The 18,502-nt window shown below is 34.4% G+C and overlaps 1 protein-coding gene across 18 annotated transcripts in view; it reads right to left on the reverse strand.

Annotated features, from left to right (window-relative positions):
• RIMS2 (regulating synaptic membrane exocytosis 2) overlaps positions 1-18,502 on the reverse strand; it is a 470,156-nt gene that overhangs the window by 116,890 nt on the left and 334,764 nt on the right. For 15 of the 18 annotated variants that reach the window (XM_053661100.1, XM_037133385.2, XM_037133387.2 and 12 more), the window contains one exon: positions 16,737-16,837. The exons of the other annotated variants lie outside the window; for them this stretch is intronic. In XM_053661100.1, coding sequence (XP_053517075.1) covers positions 16,737-16,837 — 101 coding nt within the window. The remainder of the gene's footprint in view (positions 1-16,736; positions 16,838-18,502) is intronic. 18 annotated transcript variants of the gene reach the window in all.

The following is an 18,502-nucleotide window of genomic DNA, read 5'->3' on the forward strand; positions in this document are numbered from 1 at the left end:
AGCATGAGGCTGGTACACAGAGGAGGTACAAACAGAGCTCAGAGAGTCTTGGTGCCGCGGTCAGTTAAAGAAATCATGTGGACGAGATGTTCTCCTCTTTCTGACACCCTATTTTTATTGCATATCGTAATTCAAGAGAAGAGCTGTTATCTGTTGACAGCCCCACAATTGTAGCTACTCTCTCTCATGAGTTACTTGCAGATGATTTTCTTCTTTGTCTCAGCGAAAGCTCGTATCAGTGTCTCATCTGAATGCTGCACTGTGCAAAACTCTGTTGGCCAGAGATGATTTTGTTTAGATAGGTCTCCTCCAGAGGGGACTGTGGGATAAGGTCTCTGCCTGGGAGAGAGAAGACAGGAAAGGCCACAGAGTATCGAGGGCTAACTTAAGGTTTAGCCTTATAAATAATACTCTTCAAATGAAATCCCAGGTAGAAAAATCTTTCTTAATTCCTTCAAGGAGAACTAATCACTACCTTGAGTGTTCCTAAACTAATTTATTCATGTCTTTCTTATAGTTTTATCATATATCTGCCTCCTGTTTGTCTATCTGTCCATCCATCCATCCATCCATCCATCTTCTATCCATCCATCCAGCTAGATTATAAACTCCCCGAGGATAATTGTTGTCTTATTTATTTTATATTCCCATTATCTAGATCAGTATCTGGCATGTAGTAGAAACTCAATAAAAATGAACAGAATGCTTATTTTATTTGGGCTATATACTGGAGTATTATCTCCAGTATTAAGTATCAAATAAGAAGAGCATAAATCACTATGATGGTAGCTGAATAGAGTTTAGTCATCTAATTCTTTCATTCTCCATGAGGGGTATAGTCAGTGGTGTGCTAGTATACATTGAACAACCAGCTATCCAAGGGTGAAAAGTTCGGACTTATAGTTTGCTGATTTCTGAGGAATAAATACTCCATCACGGCTGATTTCAAGTTACCGAGTGCTCAGTGAACAGAGTTGATGCTCGCCACCAGGTAAGGGGTTTAGGAATACATGCATTGTTTGCAGGACTCACTCAGACTCCTAAGGACACAATGAGTAAAAGACAATAATATATCAGATCTGTAAATTAGTCATCCAGTGAAATCTTGTGAAAGGTAAGCCAGCAAGAACAGCTTGAGGTAAAAACCCACAACTGTAGAAAGGGTGGAAATTAGCCCTAGAGGCCAACGGTTTTGTCTCTTGGTCTGAAGGAAACTTATAAGGTTAATTATTTTTCCAGGAGAATTTGTAGAGGAAGAATTCTTACTAGTAATCAATTATGACTTTCCCAATGGCTTGGTTCAGTGGGAGCTCTATGCCTACTATTAATGAGCTGTTCCTTGAAAAATGGCATCCTTTATTTATTTCCACTGATTTCTCAGAATTTTCAGAGATGGAAATGTGAGTTTTGCAATGAAATCCCAGGCTTAGAGATCTAGCTCACTCACACTTTGGCCTTTAACAAATGCATTTACCACTTTCCTCATCAGAACCCATAACTTTTCGCTTAGTCTATTCTATTATTTACTGCGACTGTTCTCAAAAACAAACAAAAAAGCACCAATAGTATCCTAAATTACTAGACAGTAGTGTCTTTTTAGTTTTCTTCTTTCTTGATTTTGCCAGTACATCTAATGTTGCTGAAGTCCTCTCTCTTCCTGAAACGTTTCCACTATGGCTTCTCAGGTACTGTCATTCATGTTTCTACCCCATCCCCCTGATCACTCCTCCTAATCTCCTTTGCTGGCTTCGCTTCCTCTAACTTGATCTTAAATTCTATTTTCCAAAGATTTTAATCTTTAGTCCTCTTTTCTTTTCACTATAGGAATTCCCCCAGGTGATCTAATCCACCATCTATCCATTTTAACTGCCATGTGATGACAAACCAACCCTTGTCTTTGCCCTCGCCTTCTCCCAAGCTGCAGATCCACATTTACAGATTCTACAGGACGTCTCCCATATGTTATTTTACAGGTACATCAAATGCAAAATGGCCAAAACCAAATTTATCCTCTTCCACCTCAGGCTAGCTGTTTTTATATTGCCTATGTTCCTGCATTATTTAAGAGCCTTGATATCCAACTAAAACCTAGAAAATCTGTGAGTTACCTTTGACTTTCCCTCCAATATTCTACACTCTATTCAGCTCAGAAATAACACACACTTATTTTATAAAAACAAATATCTTAATTTTTAGCTATCTGGGACTGTTGAATGGGTTCTTGGTCTTTCATGCTGGTAATCAGAGTCTGTTACACTTACTTATTTGTCACAGTTGCTCCCAAATGCTTTCTCTCTGTTTGCTCATTACAAAAAAAAAAAAAATCCAGATTTATTTTGGTGTTAACGAACAACAATAACAAAACCAAACCACTTCAGGATCTCTTGTGTAACTAGAGCGATCTTTTGTCTTGAGTCTGGCCTCTGAGATATAAGCAGATGCCTGGGGGGAGGGGCTCGGAGAGAGCAATTACTTTTCTCAGTACAAAGGGCTGACTCATCTGGTATGGCCATTCGCCTTTCCCTCTTGGCTTTTCTTTGGCGTTGGAATCTACACCTGAGCACAGGGCTGCAGGAGTCATTCTGTGACAATGGGGATGCAAGTCTTACTCTAACAACAAGGAGCAGGAACACACGCTTTAAAAACAGGGAGTAGTACCAGCTGAGGCTGCTGTTTATACACCCTGTTAGCGAAAATAGAATCTTCACTTGTTAAGATAATTTTGTAGGGTTTTTTGTTATGAATATCTGAATGTAAACCTGAATGGTATGCCATTCATTCTGTTCTGTGTAAGAAAAATATTTTCTGTCCTTGTGGTATAAAGGAACATTCTTCAAACAGTAATATTGTTGAAAACCACAATGCAGACATCTAATTTTAACGATAAGAGGCAGTACATCATAATGACCATGGGATAGAGTTGAGAGACATAAATGTGTAACTGCTCTCCCATTTACGGGTAGCTATGTACTCTTGGTCGAGTCTCTTCTCTGAGCCTGGCGTAAGTTTTAAATGAGATCATAGGTCTTGAGACATAGTAAATATTTATCATGATAACAATTAGGTATAGTCCATGATAAAACAAGAGAAGCTCTAGACTGTGATACTCAATTTTCCTCGTCATTTGGCTATAATCTCAAACATTTTATCTTGACTTAAAAGAAGCAATGAAAACTTTATAAGTTCCTAATTCCTTATTCCATTGAAAGAATAAGTCATTGTTTTTTGACACCAGATTGGCTGATTTACTTAAGGTGGGATAATACCAAACCTAACTTGCAATTTTTTTATTCTTAAAGCTGTTAACCTACATTAGGTTTTATAATTATATTTATAGTTGGCATCAAGAAAAGTTAAACCAAGGAATGTAATAATCCATGACCACAACACTAATAATTAAAAGTTCAATAATTTTTATAGTTTATAAACAACTTTCAAATATTTTCTATATCATTTTGTCCCAATATCTAAGATAACTGTTATCTTTAGATTTACCGATAATATGTATTAACAGACATTTATTTAGATGTATCCATATAACTTGAATAATTTTTTTGTTTTTCAACAGCTTTAGTATTAGATTCATTTTTAAAATTTTATTTAATTTTTAATTTTTAAATTACAGTTTATTTTCACTATTATTTTATATTGATTTTGGGTGTTAGATTCATTTTTATGCCCTTAATTACTCCTGAAATCTCTGCCTTAGCCAACAAGTGTTCTCAATGTTGGTTCTTCTCAGACCCTTTGTACTCATTAGTATTTCATTCTGACATATATAACATTTCACTCACATCCAAGTTCAGCAAGAGCAGAACAGACTGTCTCCTGCTTATCCGAACCAATGAGCCCTTTATTTTTCCAAGAGAGGAGTCATTGTTAAGACACTTATGTCCTTATTATGACTAAAAGCTTCCTCAAGCCCTCAGATTAAAAACCTGTAAAATCTACCTAGAATTAAGAAATATTATAAAGAAACTCTCTTTACATATAAGAATTCCTGATACTTGGTCATTTATAAATACTCCTAAATACTATGTGGCTTATCATATGATTTTTGTATTTTTAGAGAATATTTATATCTTTTATTAGAATAGAGCGTAAAGATATTACAGATATTGAGTGACAAGCTAGAATTCCAAAAGTAGACTCCAGGTTCTGGGAATCTGAAGCAGGCAGACACACGGGGAATTAATCGACGGGGAATATAAAGTGGGGCTCCCTTTCAAATATTAATGCTTTAGAAAATAATAGAGTGACTCAAGGTACTCTATTATCAGTGTTGAAACACTGGAAAGGGCCTGAGAGTCACAATGACCCATCAAATTTAGGACAGGGCAGACTCTGGACAAGGCCGACTGCTCTCATTCCTTATGGGAGAAGAGAGAGCAGCATCAACTGGGTTTGCATTAAAACCATTTGGGATGGAGCCAACAGTCAAAACATGGCAAGGAATAACAATTAGGTCTTGTTTGGACCACAGCAATAGCCTCTAAATGGGATTCCTGGTCTTTAATCTCCCTTTCAAATGCATCTTAAGTACACCATTAAAGTTATCTTCTAAAAGCACAAATTTAGTCATTCTGGTGACTTCTTTAAAGCCCAGGAGTGTAAAAAGGAACATTCTAGATTTTTAACTGAGAGATTTAAATCCCTCTGCAATCTTGTCCCAGCCAACTTCCCATTGTCATCTCCTGATAAGTATCTGTTTGTTCTACATTTCCATTCTAAAGAACCACTAGCTAGCCATTCCTTAAACATGGCTTGTGCTCAGGTGCTTCTATACTGCTTAAGATCTCCCTCCCCTCTGCCTCATACATTATTCTACAATGTATTCACAGATTTCTCCAAGCAAAAAGAATACTTCTCTTCTTACTCTTCTTTTGTGGTGTTTACTTTTATTACATTATTAACACAGGCTATTTTGTATGAGCACTGCTTATGTACGTGTCTTCCTAATTTAATTATGAATTCCTAGGCTGGAAGAATTATCCCTCTCCCCTTCCTTCCTTTTCATCTTCTCTCTCTTCTTTTTTCCATTTCTACCTCTCTTCCTTTATTACTTCCTCAGTCACTCAAATCTCTGTTGTGCTGTTATTCATCTGATAGTTTCTCTGGCATTTTTTTCTTTTAATGTTGCAGAACCAGAATTCAAAATTAATAGTTGATCAGCTTCAGAGACACCCCAGGTATGCGGTTCTGAGTTGTAGCAAAGAGAAAATTACTAACTGCCCCCTGAGGTTACAAACTGTGTTCAGATATACAAAAGAGGACTCCGTAACCACCCTTGGAAAAAAAAAGCTGAAGAATATTATTTGATGCTGAAGCCTACCTTTAGTTATTTGCTCATCACTGAGTCATTTAAAAAATCACAATATTTTACAGGTGAAAGTGACATCCTTATTGGCTTCCTCATTTTATAGATGAGAAAACTGGGAGTCAGATAAGTGAATTAACTAAACTTATATAAATTGTTAATATAAAAGTCTACATCTTTTCATTTAAAGAATTTTTGTGAGTTATAATTTCACTTTTTAAGGACTACTAGGCAAGCACATTCAGAACCTAAGTAATTTCTTTTAAAAATAAATATATTGTCCTAGCTGGTGTGGCTCAGTACATTGAGTGCCAACTTGCAAACCAAAGGGTCGCTGGTTCAATTCCCAGTCAGGGCACGTGCCTGGGTTGCAGGCAGGTCCCCAGTGGGGGGTGTGTAAGAGGCAACCACATATTGATGTTTCTCTCCCTTTCTTCCTCCTTTCCCCTCTCTAAAAATAAATAAACAAAATATTTTAAAATATATTCATATATTGTTTTTTCTTTAAATATATACTTTAAAATAAAGATTTTATTTCTTTTCTGGAATTTTGAAAATTCTATCTAAAATGACACATATGATGAGCAGATAAAAACAGCAGAAAATAAGTTGGGTGAATTTTAAACAAGTAAAACTTTAAAATGATAAAAATACAGCATTATATAAAGTAACTGGGATAATAAGGTGCATTATGTCCTATTGAACTAACCCTTTTACACTCATTTTAAAATTCAGGTAATCTTCTATTTACTTAGTTTTAGGCTAGGGATAAATGGAAGTGAGCTTAAACTAAAAAGTAACATGTTCTTACATGACTGGCCCCTGCAGACTGTTAGCCTTGCTATGTGTATTCTTTATTATGAAAATGACCGGAAAAGGTCAATAATAAAAATCATAGCCATTTACTTTGTTATTCAGGATGTTGTATTGAACTGGTAAGTTTTGGTTCAGCCATCAGAATGAAATTCCACTGTCGGTTTTTTTTATTACCCTTATCTCATATGTTATAATAAATAATAAAAATGACTACCATTGCTGGGCACTCCTGTGTGCCACGCCAAGTTCCACACCCTTTTACAACAATATTTCTACCTCCTGAAGTTATCACCAACCAAAAGTTCCTTTTTTTCATGAGATCTGTTTCAAGGTTGGCTATATTATTTCCAGACTGAAGTATTATTTCACAATCTCCAAAACTGATGAAAAAGGAATTATCAAAAATTCATGTTTAAGAAAACATTAGTAAATTCATTTTACTAATAGATACAATCTGTAATCTTTCTAGTTGAAGAAAAATCACAACAAATTTTTGTGCTCATGAACAAAGCTATCACATAATGAAAGTGTGGATACATTCAAATTACAATTAGCCAAATTAAATAGAAATTATTGATGTAGATGGCTCCACAATGTCCTAGTTAAATAATTGGGCTAATTGCCTAAAGGTTTTGACTTGTGTTGATTCAAACTCAGCTACCAATTATTTCATGAAAGCAATAGGCAAAAATATCATGAATACAAACTTACTCTCTAAATCATAATTATCATGCCATAAGTTAATTTTAAAATGTACAGATTCAATCATTTGTGGGAGTACATCCGGTTGGGAGCCTGGATCAGACACTTCTGAATCAATGAATAAAAAACAGTATTAGATGAAGAAAACAAAACACAGAAAAATCTAGTTCAAACCTAATTTTAAAGTCTAAACTATGAGATTAAAGGATTTTCTTAATGATGAGGCTGCTTAAAATCCGAGTGTTAACAGTAATTCTTTTCAATGCAGCCTTGAAAGTACCATGCGTTGGTGTAGTACTTCATAGATTACAGGGTTCCCTCAGTTTGTACACTGAAGGAAGTTGGGCTGTAAAGAACTCATGGGCAATTTACACAAAGTCTTACCACCTAAGTGGTAGAATCAAAATTAGAACCCAAATCTTCCAATTATTTCTCAGTATTCTATTATGATTAACTTCAGACAGAAACCAATAATGACATGCCCACTAGAAAATCTACTTTTGACTCTTATGCAATAACCCACCCATGCTTTCCCCTACAGTTTACATCTCGTTCTTATCTTGGTATGAAATGCTTAATATTCACCTGTTCTAAAACTTGTTCCAAAAATCTGCCCCACCCTGCCATTATGCCATTGATGTTCACATTCATTCATACACACCAGAATAATCCACTGAGTGCTTACTGTAGCTCAGGCAAATGCTTGCCACTGGAGAGACTACAAAGATACAAAATATAAAATAAAATAAATATAAAACAAAATATATATTTTATTTTATATTCTCAAGAATAGTACCCATTCTTGAGAAGTACATACTTTAATACAAAAGAAATAAGTAAATAATCACTATATAAGACAGAATATATGTATTTTAGTAGGTGATAAATGCCATAGGTTCAGAAAGTCTATAAGTTTTCACATTCCCAATGCTTTGAATATTCTTATATTTGTACTTTTTATATGTCTATGCTTAGTCCTTTTAGATTATATACAATTTGAGTTGGAAAGAATGCTTCTGCCATATTTATCACATTTTCTTCCTCCTTTATTTCCCATATCCTCCCTGATTCTATTCAAAGTAAGATCTCGCTCCCCTTGGTGACCAATCCACTTCACCCCATGGATCCCCTGTAGGGTATTCCAGTTGTTAGCAAGCCAGTAACTCTGGATGCTTGATGAAAGCAAAGATGAGTACATACATTCCTTTTTTTGCTGGAGGCAAAATAAAATGTCTCTTCTGTGTATTCTCAGGCAACACACAGGCAGAAATGGCTGCTTCCGGCCATAGAGGCTATTGTCCATTGACCGGCCCTTTAGCAGCAGGTGGCTGAATGCAACTTTAAAACTCTTTCTTTTGTCAACTTTTAGTAACATATTTACTAAAAACAGCCATTTTGCAGCCTTTAAAGAGATAATTAAGGTAAAACTAGGTCATGTGCATGTGCCTTAATCCAATATGACTGGTATCCTTACAAGAAGAGGAAACTTGGCCCTGGCTGGTGTAGCTCAGTGGATTGAGCACAGGCCTACGAACCAAAGGATTGAGGTTCAATTCCCAGTCAGGGCACATGTCTAGGTTGCAGACCAGCTCCCAATAGGGGATACATGAGAGGCAACCATACACTGATATTTCTCTCCCTCTCTTCTTCCCTTCTCCTCTAAAGATAAATAAATAAAATCTTTTTTAAAAAAAGGAAATTTGGACACAGACATGCACAGAGGGATGACCACATGAGGACACAGCCAGAAGGTGGTCATCTGCAGGCCAAGGAGAGAGGTCTGGAAAGAAACCAAACCAGCCAACACTTTGATCTTGGACCTCTAGCCACCGGAACGGTGAGAAAATAAATTTCAGTTGTTTTAGTCTGTGGAATTTTGTATGGCAGCCCAAGCAAACTAACACAAAATGTTAAGGGAAAAAACCCCTAAAGTTAGAAACTTTTAAATTCAAAGATTAATCACAGATAAAAATAAAGAAATTCTAAAATTCCATGTAAAACAAGGTATAATTTGTACTTATAAGACAAAAAGGAAATGAATAGTTTGCTTCTATCAGCTAAAATATGAAGGAAAGAAATTCTCCCTTGGCTTAGAGTGTTAGGATATGTGTGTGTGCATGTGTGTGAGGGGTAGGTAAATTATGTGTAAATACAATTTTATCTATTTTTTAATTAAAGTTTAAATACTACCAGTTACTAGAGAGTAGAAATAGTAAGAATAATAATTTGGGGTAGATAAAAACTTGACTAAACTAATAAAAGTAAGACAACCCAAATAAATTTTTAAACTTTAAAACTTATCATTCGTTTTTACACTTCTCTTCTCTTTCCCTTATTTTTATATTACCTTAAATATATATTTACATACATGTAGTAGATTGTTGATGGAAACAAATATAGACCTGAACCCCCAAGAACTTTGGTAAGAACCAGTACCTGTTGGTAACCGTTTTTGTTTTTCTCCTTTCCCATCATCATCACTATTATCATCATCATCACCATAATCATATTATAGTTACTATTTAATTATTCCTCATTATATTCCAAACTCTGCTTAAGAGTAAGACACACACACATATATATATAAATAGATTTAATTTTGAAAACAATCCTACGAAGTACTATTATTAGCATATCCTACAGAATAAGAAACCTAGGCACAAATATGTTAATTAACCTGCCCAAGGTCATACAAATAGTTACAGAGGTTAAGATTTGAAGACAGGCAGTTTTGTTCTGGAGTCCACACTTTTAATACTATTCTGTAGTCTATATTTAATCACAATCACTAAAAGTAAATGGAAGCCTGATTAACAAAACTGCCTCTATCTCTATGATTGTCACCTAGACTTCAGAGCCTGTGCTGTGGGCGTGGCTGCTGCCTCAGGTTCCATAATGCAGCCCAGCAGCGAGAACTTACACTTCTCCCTTGACATACTGACTATCCCCTCCTTCACTTAGCTCAATGATAAGTCAAGAAATTATATAAATACATATGGAAAAATTTTAGTTGCTTTTAAATCTACCTTCATAAACATGAATAAGGAAAACCTTAGAAGAGAGAAAATAGAATATAAAGTATTTTAAAATATGACTATACCTAGTTTCCTTTTCATTTCAATCTATGACTCACTTTTAATTAGGGAATACAGCCATTTATAGATTGTGTAGGTGGGACTAAATAAAGATTTTTAAATCAGGCCTTATAAGGATTACCACTAATATCTCTTGCACTTCTAGGGCTATATCATATATTGCTGCTGTTACTTAATAGTTTAACTGTCTAGATTTTAAAATCTAGTTTTATTTCTTATCATAAATACACTCGGTAAAGGAACAACCTTGGAATGATGTAAAAAAATACACAGCAGGTGACTACTTAAAGGCTTGGAGGCTGGTTGACCTGGATAAGCAGCCAGACAGTCCAGCAGAGTGTGGCCTAGTCTGGGGCCAGGAAACAATCTGAAGTGTGCAATACTTGGTCAGAATGTGTCCTCGGATGGTGGAGGAGAGGTGGGCCATGCAGAGGTGGCATCGGCACCTAGGAATCAACACACTTTCTCGGAGCCATGTAGGCAGTAAGAATGCTTCCGGGTAATGTAACTAGTCCTTTTTTTCCCCTCCCTATGCTCCCATACCAGCAATTTCACAAGATTTCTCTTGAGATTTTACGACAGAATGTCAAGCTGTCTGGTTGCAGGGTTATGCAGAAATCAGCACTAGAATAGAAACATTTTACAAAGTATAATTGAAGTTTAGAGGAATGATGCGTTTCATTGAAGAAATCCAGGTACAGCCACTAGAATTCTCTCTGGTATTTTCATCAATAAGATTGACTGGTAATATTTCTTGATTTGGTTTGGGATATAAACTATGAGTAGGTGATTTTATTTCATTTTTTTTAATATATATTTATTTATTTTTATTTTTATTTTTTAAAAAATTTTTTATTGATTATGCTGTTACAGTTGTTCTATCACCTACTCATACATTAGCCAAAATTAAAATGAATGAGTAGGTGATTTTAATTCCAATTTTTTTTCCTTTAAATGAAACCTTTCTGTTGGATATCTGGCCAGATTAAGTCTAACAGGAATTTTTTTTGAAAATCTGAGTCCTACTTCTGTTCATGAAACAGTAGACTGCCTATACCAAGAAAAGGATGCTTCATTACTTCTATGGGACACCTTAACCTACTCCTGGAGGACCCTGCAGGTTAGACATTGGATTACTGAGACAGCTCCTGTTAGAATTCTCCAGTTCTGTTCATCAAATGATTCCATCTAACACTGGCACAAAGGTATGTTTTATGTGAACACCAAGTTCTCTTGGGTAGCGTGAGAACCGATGCAGCAGCACCTCGCCCTGCAGCGGGCACTGGGCCCAGCTCAACGGGAATGTTCTTGGGAGGTGTTATATGCTACCTGCAACTCAACTGTTCTGCCTAGGCAAAGCTGTTTTCCCTAACATTTTATGTCAATCACCGCTGCAAAATTACAGCATCTTTCATTTCTTCACTTGTATAAATACCTGTATTTTCATGTATCTTAGTAATTTGTACAAGGTCACCTAGTCCACATTTTAAAATATCTTTTTTATAGATTTAGTTTTGCAGTTTTCAGGTCTGTTTATGTCACCACTATAAAGGAGGATTTCTTTTTAAATACCCATCCCAACATACATACCCGTTAATGATTTCTCCAAGGGCCAGGCATGTTTAATGGCAACCTCAATAACGTAATTATTTAATTTTAGTAATTTAGTTTGTAATTTCTCATACATACTGTGTTCCAGTACCCTTTTATTTTTTTTAAATCCTCATATCCCTCGAAGATTCACAAATTCTCTCCCCTTAAATCTGATTTTTCCTTTTAGGTCTGTGTGGCTTGAATCTTTTTGAGAATAAAGGAAACATTCAGTAATAGTTGAGTTACACTGAAATTCTTTTCATGAGCTTCATGATTTCTTTACCATTTCTTTTTGACCTAATCATATTTGTTGCTGGTACCAATCTGCTGATGTTATTATAAAATAATAAAAGTAAAAATAAAAATAAATATATGCACTACTTATTGAGAATTCTACTACTTTCATCCTAATCAACCCCCTATGAAATAGATCTCAAAGCCCTGTTCAATAAATAAACTGAGAGTAAGGGGTTAACCTATCCAAAGTCACCCAGGTGACGTTTTCCTGACTCATCTACCACACTATGCTCACGTGCTGCTGCCACATTCTGATGATACTGGAGTCTTAGAGTTCTCTTGACTTACAAACATCACGTTTGTGAATGGCCCCTCTGAATGAACTCCAACCTGTCTCCTCTCCACTCTTCTGGTGTCCCCCGTTGCCTTTGTCTTAAAAGTCAATTTAAAGCACTTAAGTTTGGCATTGAATACATATTCTCAATGCTGAATACATATTCTCAATGTTGAATACATTGAGCTCTAATAAATGAAACAGCTTAGTTAACAGTGGTTCTCTACTTGTCAAAAATATTTTGCCTTTACTTGTTTGAATTGTTTTTATATTGATATGGCCTATAATTCAATCACGTGAGCTTTAATTCTATTTATAGGGCTTTAAAGATGACACTATTTGTGTGTTGTGTTATTCACATTTTAATGTAAATTAGTTTGATTGCTTTCTTCCTACTGTCTCTTTGAAGTTGGTGAATAGGTCCTTAAAAGACAAAAGCCTGGGTGAGAAGGTGACTGCCTAGGCACAGGCAAGCACGATGGATGGATGGATGGATGGATGGATGGATGGATGGATGGATAGAAATAAACTCTTTTCCTTCCCTTTGCTATGTTGCCCTCTGGCCCCTCAGCACTACTAACTCAGTCTATTAGATTATGGCTTAAATGAATTGGTGTGGGTTTATGGTCCACACTTGCAAAGTTCTGCAGAATTTATGGGCTGTATTACTTAATTATAGAGAGATAAATAACAACATAGAAAATTATAAGTGATAGAATGAGGTAAGATATTTTTGTTATAATTTTGTGGAAACATTACTGGCATTTTCCAAAGGGTATGGTTTCTACAGAGAATTAAGCTTTGAGTTTCAAATAAATACTATATCAATAACTGTATAGCATTCTCTGTTGAAATATTATGGACTACCCTTTAAAAATAAATTCTGGGATAATTTAAAATATTAAATATGACTAATTAAAAAATTAAAATCATATTTAAATAAAATTACAAATTTCCCACACTCATTTCCAGATATACTGAAATATATACACATTGTTTGATTTTCAATTATTGCTAATTATATTAATTAAATATTATGTTATTCCCAGAAGAGTAGTTAGTATATGCTGAACTATAATTTGCTCTGTTAAACTTAATAAATACATCACATTTTCTGAACCAATGAAGAACAGAGAATATTTATTTTATAGAAAAAAATAAAAGTTGATCTTTAAACTTCTGCCCAGAGTAGAACAGCAGAAGACACTTAGACTGGGCCGGGGAGCATACCGACAGACACAGAAGGGCGCTGGCTACACAGTTAAAATCTATTTTGAGGGAAAAAAAACAAGAAATCACCCACTGATTAAAAAGAAATCACATCACATGTCTTTTACTGGTTTTATTAAATGTAAGCTCTTGGCTTTTAAATTTCCTAATATGCTTAAAATATTCTTAGAAAAAACAGTAACAATAGGCATTTCTCTACAGAAGCTTTCAAAGTGAGTTACTAAAAAGATTTTTTTCAGATTAGTAAGAATCATTTACAAACTGTCAGTGCAGAAGGCTTAAAAAATTAAGGGAGGCAATGCCGTTTAAAATGTGGAATGTGCTGTTAAAAAAAACCTTCACTAATACTCCATTACATTATATCAAAGCTGCTTAATAGCTTCATTGGAATTTCAGGAAAATAGCTCAGACATATAGTCTATGTTCCATATGTCTGAGGCTTTGCATATAGTCTCAAACATTTCAAATTTGAAAACCAGATTAGACACAAATATTACTGCCGTGACTTAGTGGCTATGTAAATTTGTATAAATCGCATAAACTTTCTATATCTATGTTCCCTTATCTGTTAAATAATTTTTTTCAAGAATCAGATCTAATGTACTAAATAAAGTATATAGGTCAATAGCAAGCTTTCAATTGACATATTATCAAAATAAGTAAGAAAATAATGGAAATATAAGCTAAGTATTACTAATTAAAAAGACAGAATGCTGTTGAAAATTTTAATCAAAGGAACTGTTGGTATGAAAGTTAATTACACACACACACACACACACACACACACACACACACCCTGGTCTGATGAAAAAGCCTCTATAATTTTCTCTTTGATCCATGAGAGAGGAGTACCAAGCTAGGAATGATGGGGAGATGGATGACTCAACAAAGATAGTTCCACAAGAGGAAATACTTTGTAGTAAACAAAGTAGAGTTGTGTTGTGGATCCTTTAAAAAAGTTGTAATGTACAAGTTGATACATTTTTGGTTAAGCTGAAAGCATAATTTCAGCAATAGAAAACAGAACGATAAGTATTTGATAGGTGATAGGATTTGTTAGAAACTATGAAAGGCCTGGTAAAAGTGCCAGATTTTCTGTTCTCAAAACGAAATCTCCATTTTTTAATAACTCCATTCATTATTGGCTTCCAGTTAAAACCCTAACAGCAGACGGCAACTCATTCAGTTACCCAGAAGTAAATTTTACAAGCAGCTCACCTTCGAGTTGTAGTTCTTAAACCTTAATGGACATCAGAATGACCGGTAGGCCTGTTCAACTACTGAAATACCACCCCCAGAGTTTTGTGTAACTCAATCTAGAGGGGACCAGAGAATCACATTCCCAAAGTCCTCCCTCAGGTGATGTTGATGCTACGGGAAAACAATTTGAAAACCACTGCCTGAAAGAACGTTTAGGAAATTACATGGCTTCATATAATCAGTCCTTTGCCAAGATTAAAATGTCTTCTAACCTGAAATAAATGGTGTCAAAGTTATAAAAGTTTGAAGCCTCAAGCATTCATTTATATATGAATTGGAATGGAATCAAAACTTGTTTTTCTGAAAAACATTTTGAGTCATGCCCATAGTATTCTTTTGTCATTCATTCTGTAAGAAGTTTCTGTCACTTATTCACTAAAGAATCATTACTATTGCTTCTGAGAAACTTCTTTTATTGTGTGAACTATATAAATCACACAACCAACTCAACTTCTCCCTCTGCCTTTGCTGCTTGTTAGGAAGCTCATGGTCAAAGTAAATGGCCCACATACAGCAGGTGTACAGGATGCTATACTATGAATTTTGCTCACAAACTACCTTGTTTTGTCCTGACTTCATTTTCCCTTGATACTCATTTCTTCATTGACATTATTATTAAGAGTATCATATGTATTTTTAAAAATTACCTACATTCCTTCTGAAGTATAGTGGGATATAAATAAGCAAATAAAATGAATTTGTGTTATCTGAAGACATGTTAACAAAATTTTAATATTCTATTTTATTAGGACCCATGCCTTGGTCTTTGGATCATACAAAGTGAATAAATGAGCGATTAGAGCATAACGGAGGCCTCATCAGATCAGGTCTGTCTCTACAGCCCGAGGCAGAAATACCAAAAACGGATCTGGGAATGCATAGATGTCCTTTCTGATAACAAGCTCAAAAGGCTAGTGGGGGATGTAAAATATTCTCTCTTTACCAAACTTTTCTATAAAATTGACTAAAACTATTTGAAGTTATTCATATTTTAATTTTAGAGAAAAATTTCAACAAGTTCAGAACCTGGTGAGTAAAGGCAAGGCTATCTTTGTTTGTCTTAAATTTGCCTCTCTTGGCTATGGGCCTGTGCCATGTTCAATATGCCGTAAGTTTGTGATGAATGATCCTATACCCACTATGTCAGTACTCAGTATGTTTGGGGAAGACACTGGTGGTTTGAAAGATGATGCTGACTTAAGAATCTCCGCCTCCTCTAGGCTATATGGTAGAGAAACTAGAAATCTGGGCTACCTGTCACCCATGCATATCCAACGTAGCCAGTTATCCTTTGTTTAAGTCTTAACTTTATCACAGAACAGAGTATAATGGAGAGAAATGGAAGGTTTGGTAAGTAAGGATAAAATATACCTCAGCACATAAAAGTCCAAACTGCTTTTCTCTAACACACAGATAAATAGAAGTACAAATATTACATGACTGCAATGATTAAATTACTAAGTGGTAAAGTGCGTAATAACTAAATGTTATTAGTAAGGTTTGTGATTTTCATTCTTTCATTAAATCTTAAATAGTTACATTGGAGCAAAGTCTTTTCATGACTTTGGCCATGAATAATATCATGTTAGTAAAATGTTTTGAAACTTTAAAGGCAATGAAGAGCAAGAACATTGAAATAATACTTTTTTCCTGTCATGGTAAACCTCATACCTCAACTCATTCCCAAAGAGCAGTTTAAGAAGACTGTTGCTAAAAACATTTTGAACTATGTACAATAATACCTCATGAGTATGTATCTTGTGCTAATACTTCATTAATATACCAGATTCAGTTAAAATACTATAAAGCAAAAAAAATGCTATGTGTAGGAAAACCATAAGAAGATAATAGTGCTTAAACATTCAGAGGGTGTTGAGTCTTTACAGTTGTCACAAAAATGAAAAATTCTAAAAGATTTGTTTTTTAGATCATTTATGAGTTTCATTTCTTACACTCCTATATAATGATTTTTTTAAATAAGGCAAATTCTATACCTAAAAGTTGGTATACAAATGCATTATAAATTTGAGCATTTAATAATATCATGGGGCCACTGCATTATATGTTCATGTCTGACTAATCTGCATTCAGCTGAGAATCTAACGGTCTGATATGATTGATTTTACCACTTTTAAAAAGAAAAATGTCTTGCCTTTGAATGGTACTCTTGTTCCAGTCTGGAATCTGATCCGGCTACCTGTTTGTATTTGTTAATTTTCATTTGGCGGTTTCTCTCCTCTATATCCATAGCACCTATCGAGTAGAAAAAAACCCATAAAATTAATGTTCAGTTCTTATTTGTGAGCCCTACTTATAATCTGTATAAAAGAAGAAATGCTAGACTGTTATATTACTTTCATTCAAGGCAGTACTTACAAATTCAGTGTATAATTTCTTGATATAATTAAAGTATGCAATTTGGCAAATAAAATCATGATTATTAACTATGTAAAATAATTTTAATCTGAATAAAATGTAAGTGAAATTTAACAAAAGACAACAAATCTTCACTAATATAAAACACTTTCTGGTACATGTAGATCAAAGAGTACGTATTTGACAACACAGAAATTTGACAATGATATAAAAATTTTGTTTTGCAACTCATGACTTATTTACTGAAGAAAAGTTGGAGGTTCAATTGATCTCAAATACAATTTTACAATTGCAGTTAGAAACTATTTCATAAAATTAGCCCATGTATTAAAACAGGTTGCCCTAACATACATGTGGATATAGTTTCAAGATATTTTCAGCTTGAACTTTCTAGAATTGGGATCGAGAAAGAAACACTTAGGATATAATGATCTCTGTAACAGATGCCACTACAAAACATATCAATTATAGATATCAAGAGGGTCTTTAAAAGCTTTGGTTAGAACAGTAACTAAATTCTGTTAGCTAAACTCAGCAAACACAAAAAGTGCTTTAAAAGTATATTTATGATTTAAAAAATTTTTTAAATTTATTTTTAGAGAGAAGAGAAGGGAAGGAGAAAGAGAGGGAAACATCATTGTGTGGTTGCCTCTTGAATGCTCCCAATTGAGGACCTGGCCCACAACCCAGGCACGAGCCCTGACTGGGAATCCAACCAGTGGCCCTTTGGTTCACAGGCTGGCACTCAATCCACTGAGCCACACCAGCCAGATCTATTCATAATTTTTAAATACATTTTACAGGAAAATTCCATTTCTCATTAATAAAAAACAAAATAAAAACAAAATCTCCATTGTACACTACAAATCTTCAAACTGGAAAAAATAATCATAGCTTGGTAAGCTCAAGTGGGTATCTATAATAAATGTCATTTAAATGCACAAGCACTGAGTGTAGGAAGGAAGGTAAATGTACTCATATATACCCCTTGCTTAAGATCATAACTTTAAAACTGCAATAAAGATATCTGGATAAAATTCCGCCTGTTTAAAGGCAGGTATTTTAATATTCATTCCAAAACATTCATTGTATATGTTTATCTGATAATTCTTGATTGTAATAAATTTTAGTAGAAGTCAAGTAAATAATATAAAGAGGAAAGAAAAGGTTTCAAAAAGGAGTAAGAAAATCTTCAATAAAATAATGTATAAAGACCTTACATTATATGGCCACTAAGTATAACAAAAAATTTAAATCAATGCCTCTATAGTGAGGCAATCAGTTCTTTTAAGAGTAACATGGTAATAATAATTTGATTAGTTGATTATGATTATGTCTCAGATTATAAAATGGGGAGTATGTATATCATGTTCATAACAACTGAATGACACATAAAATCAAGTGAGTGCCTCCATGATATGAATGTGAAATATAGTCACGTATCACACCTATTAGTTGATTAAAATACAAGCTTGGAATTGTTTGTACCTCAAAAGTATTCTCAGGTAAATATGTTTATTTTATCCAAGAGCAAGGGAGCAA

This window comes from Artibeus jamaicensis, unplaced genomic scaffold, assembly GCF_021234435.1.
Source record: "Artibeus jamaicensis isolate MK-2021 breed Jamaican fruit bat unplaced genomic scaffold, CSHL_Jam_final scaffold_916, whole genome shotgun sequence".
Lineage (NCBI taxonomy): Eukaryota > Metazoa > Chordata > Mammalia > Chiroptera > Phyllostomidae > Artibeus > Artibeus jamaicensis.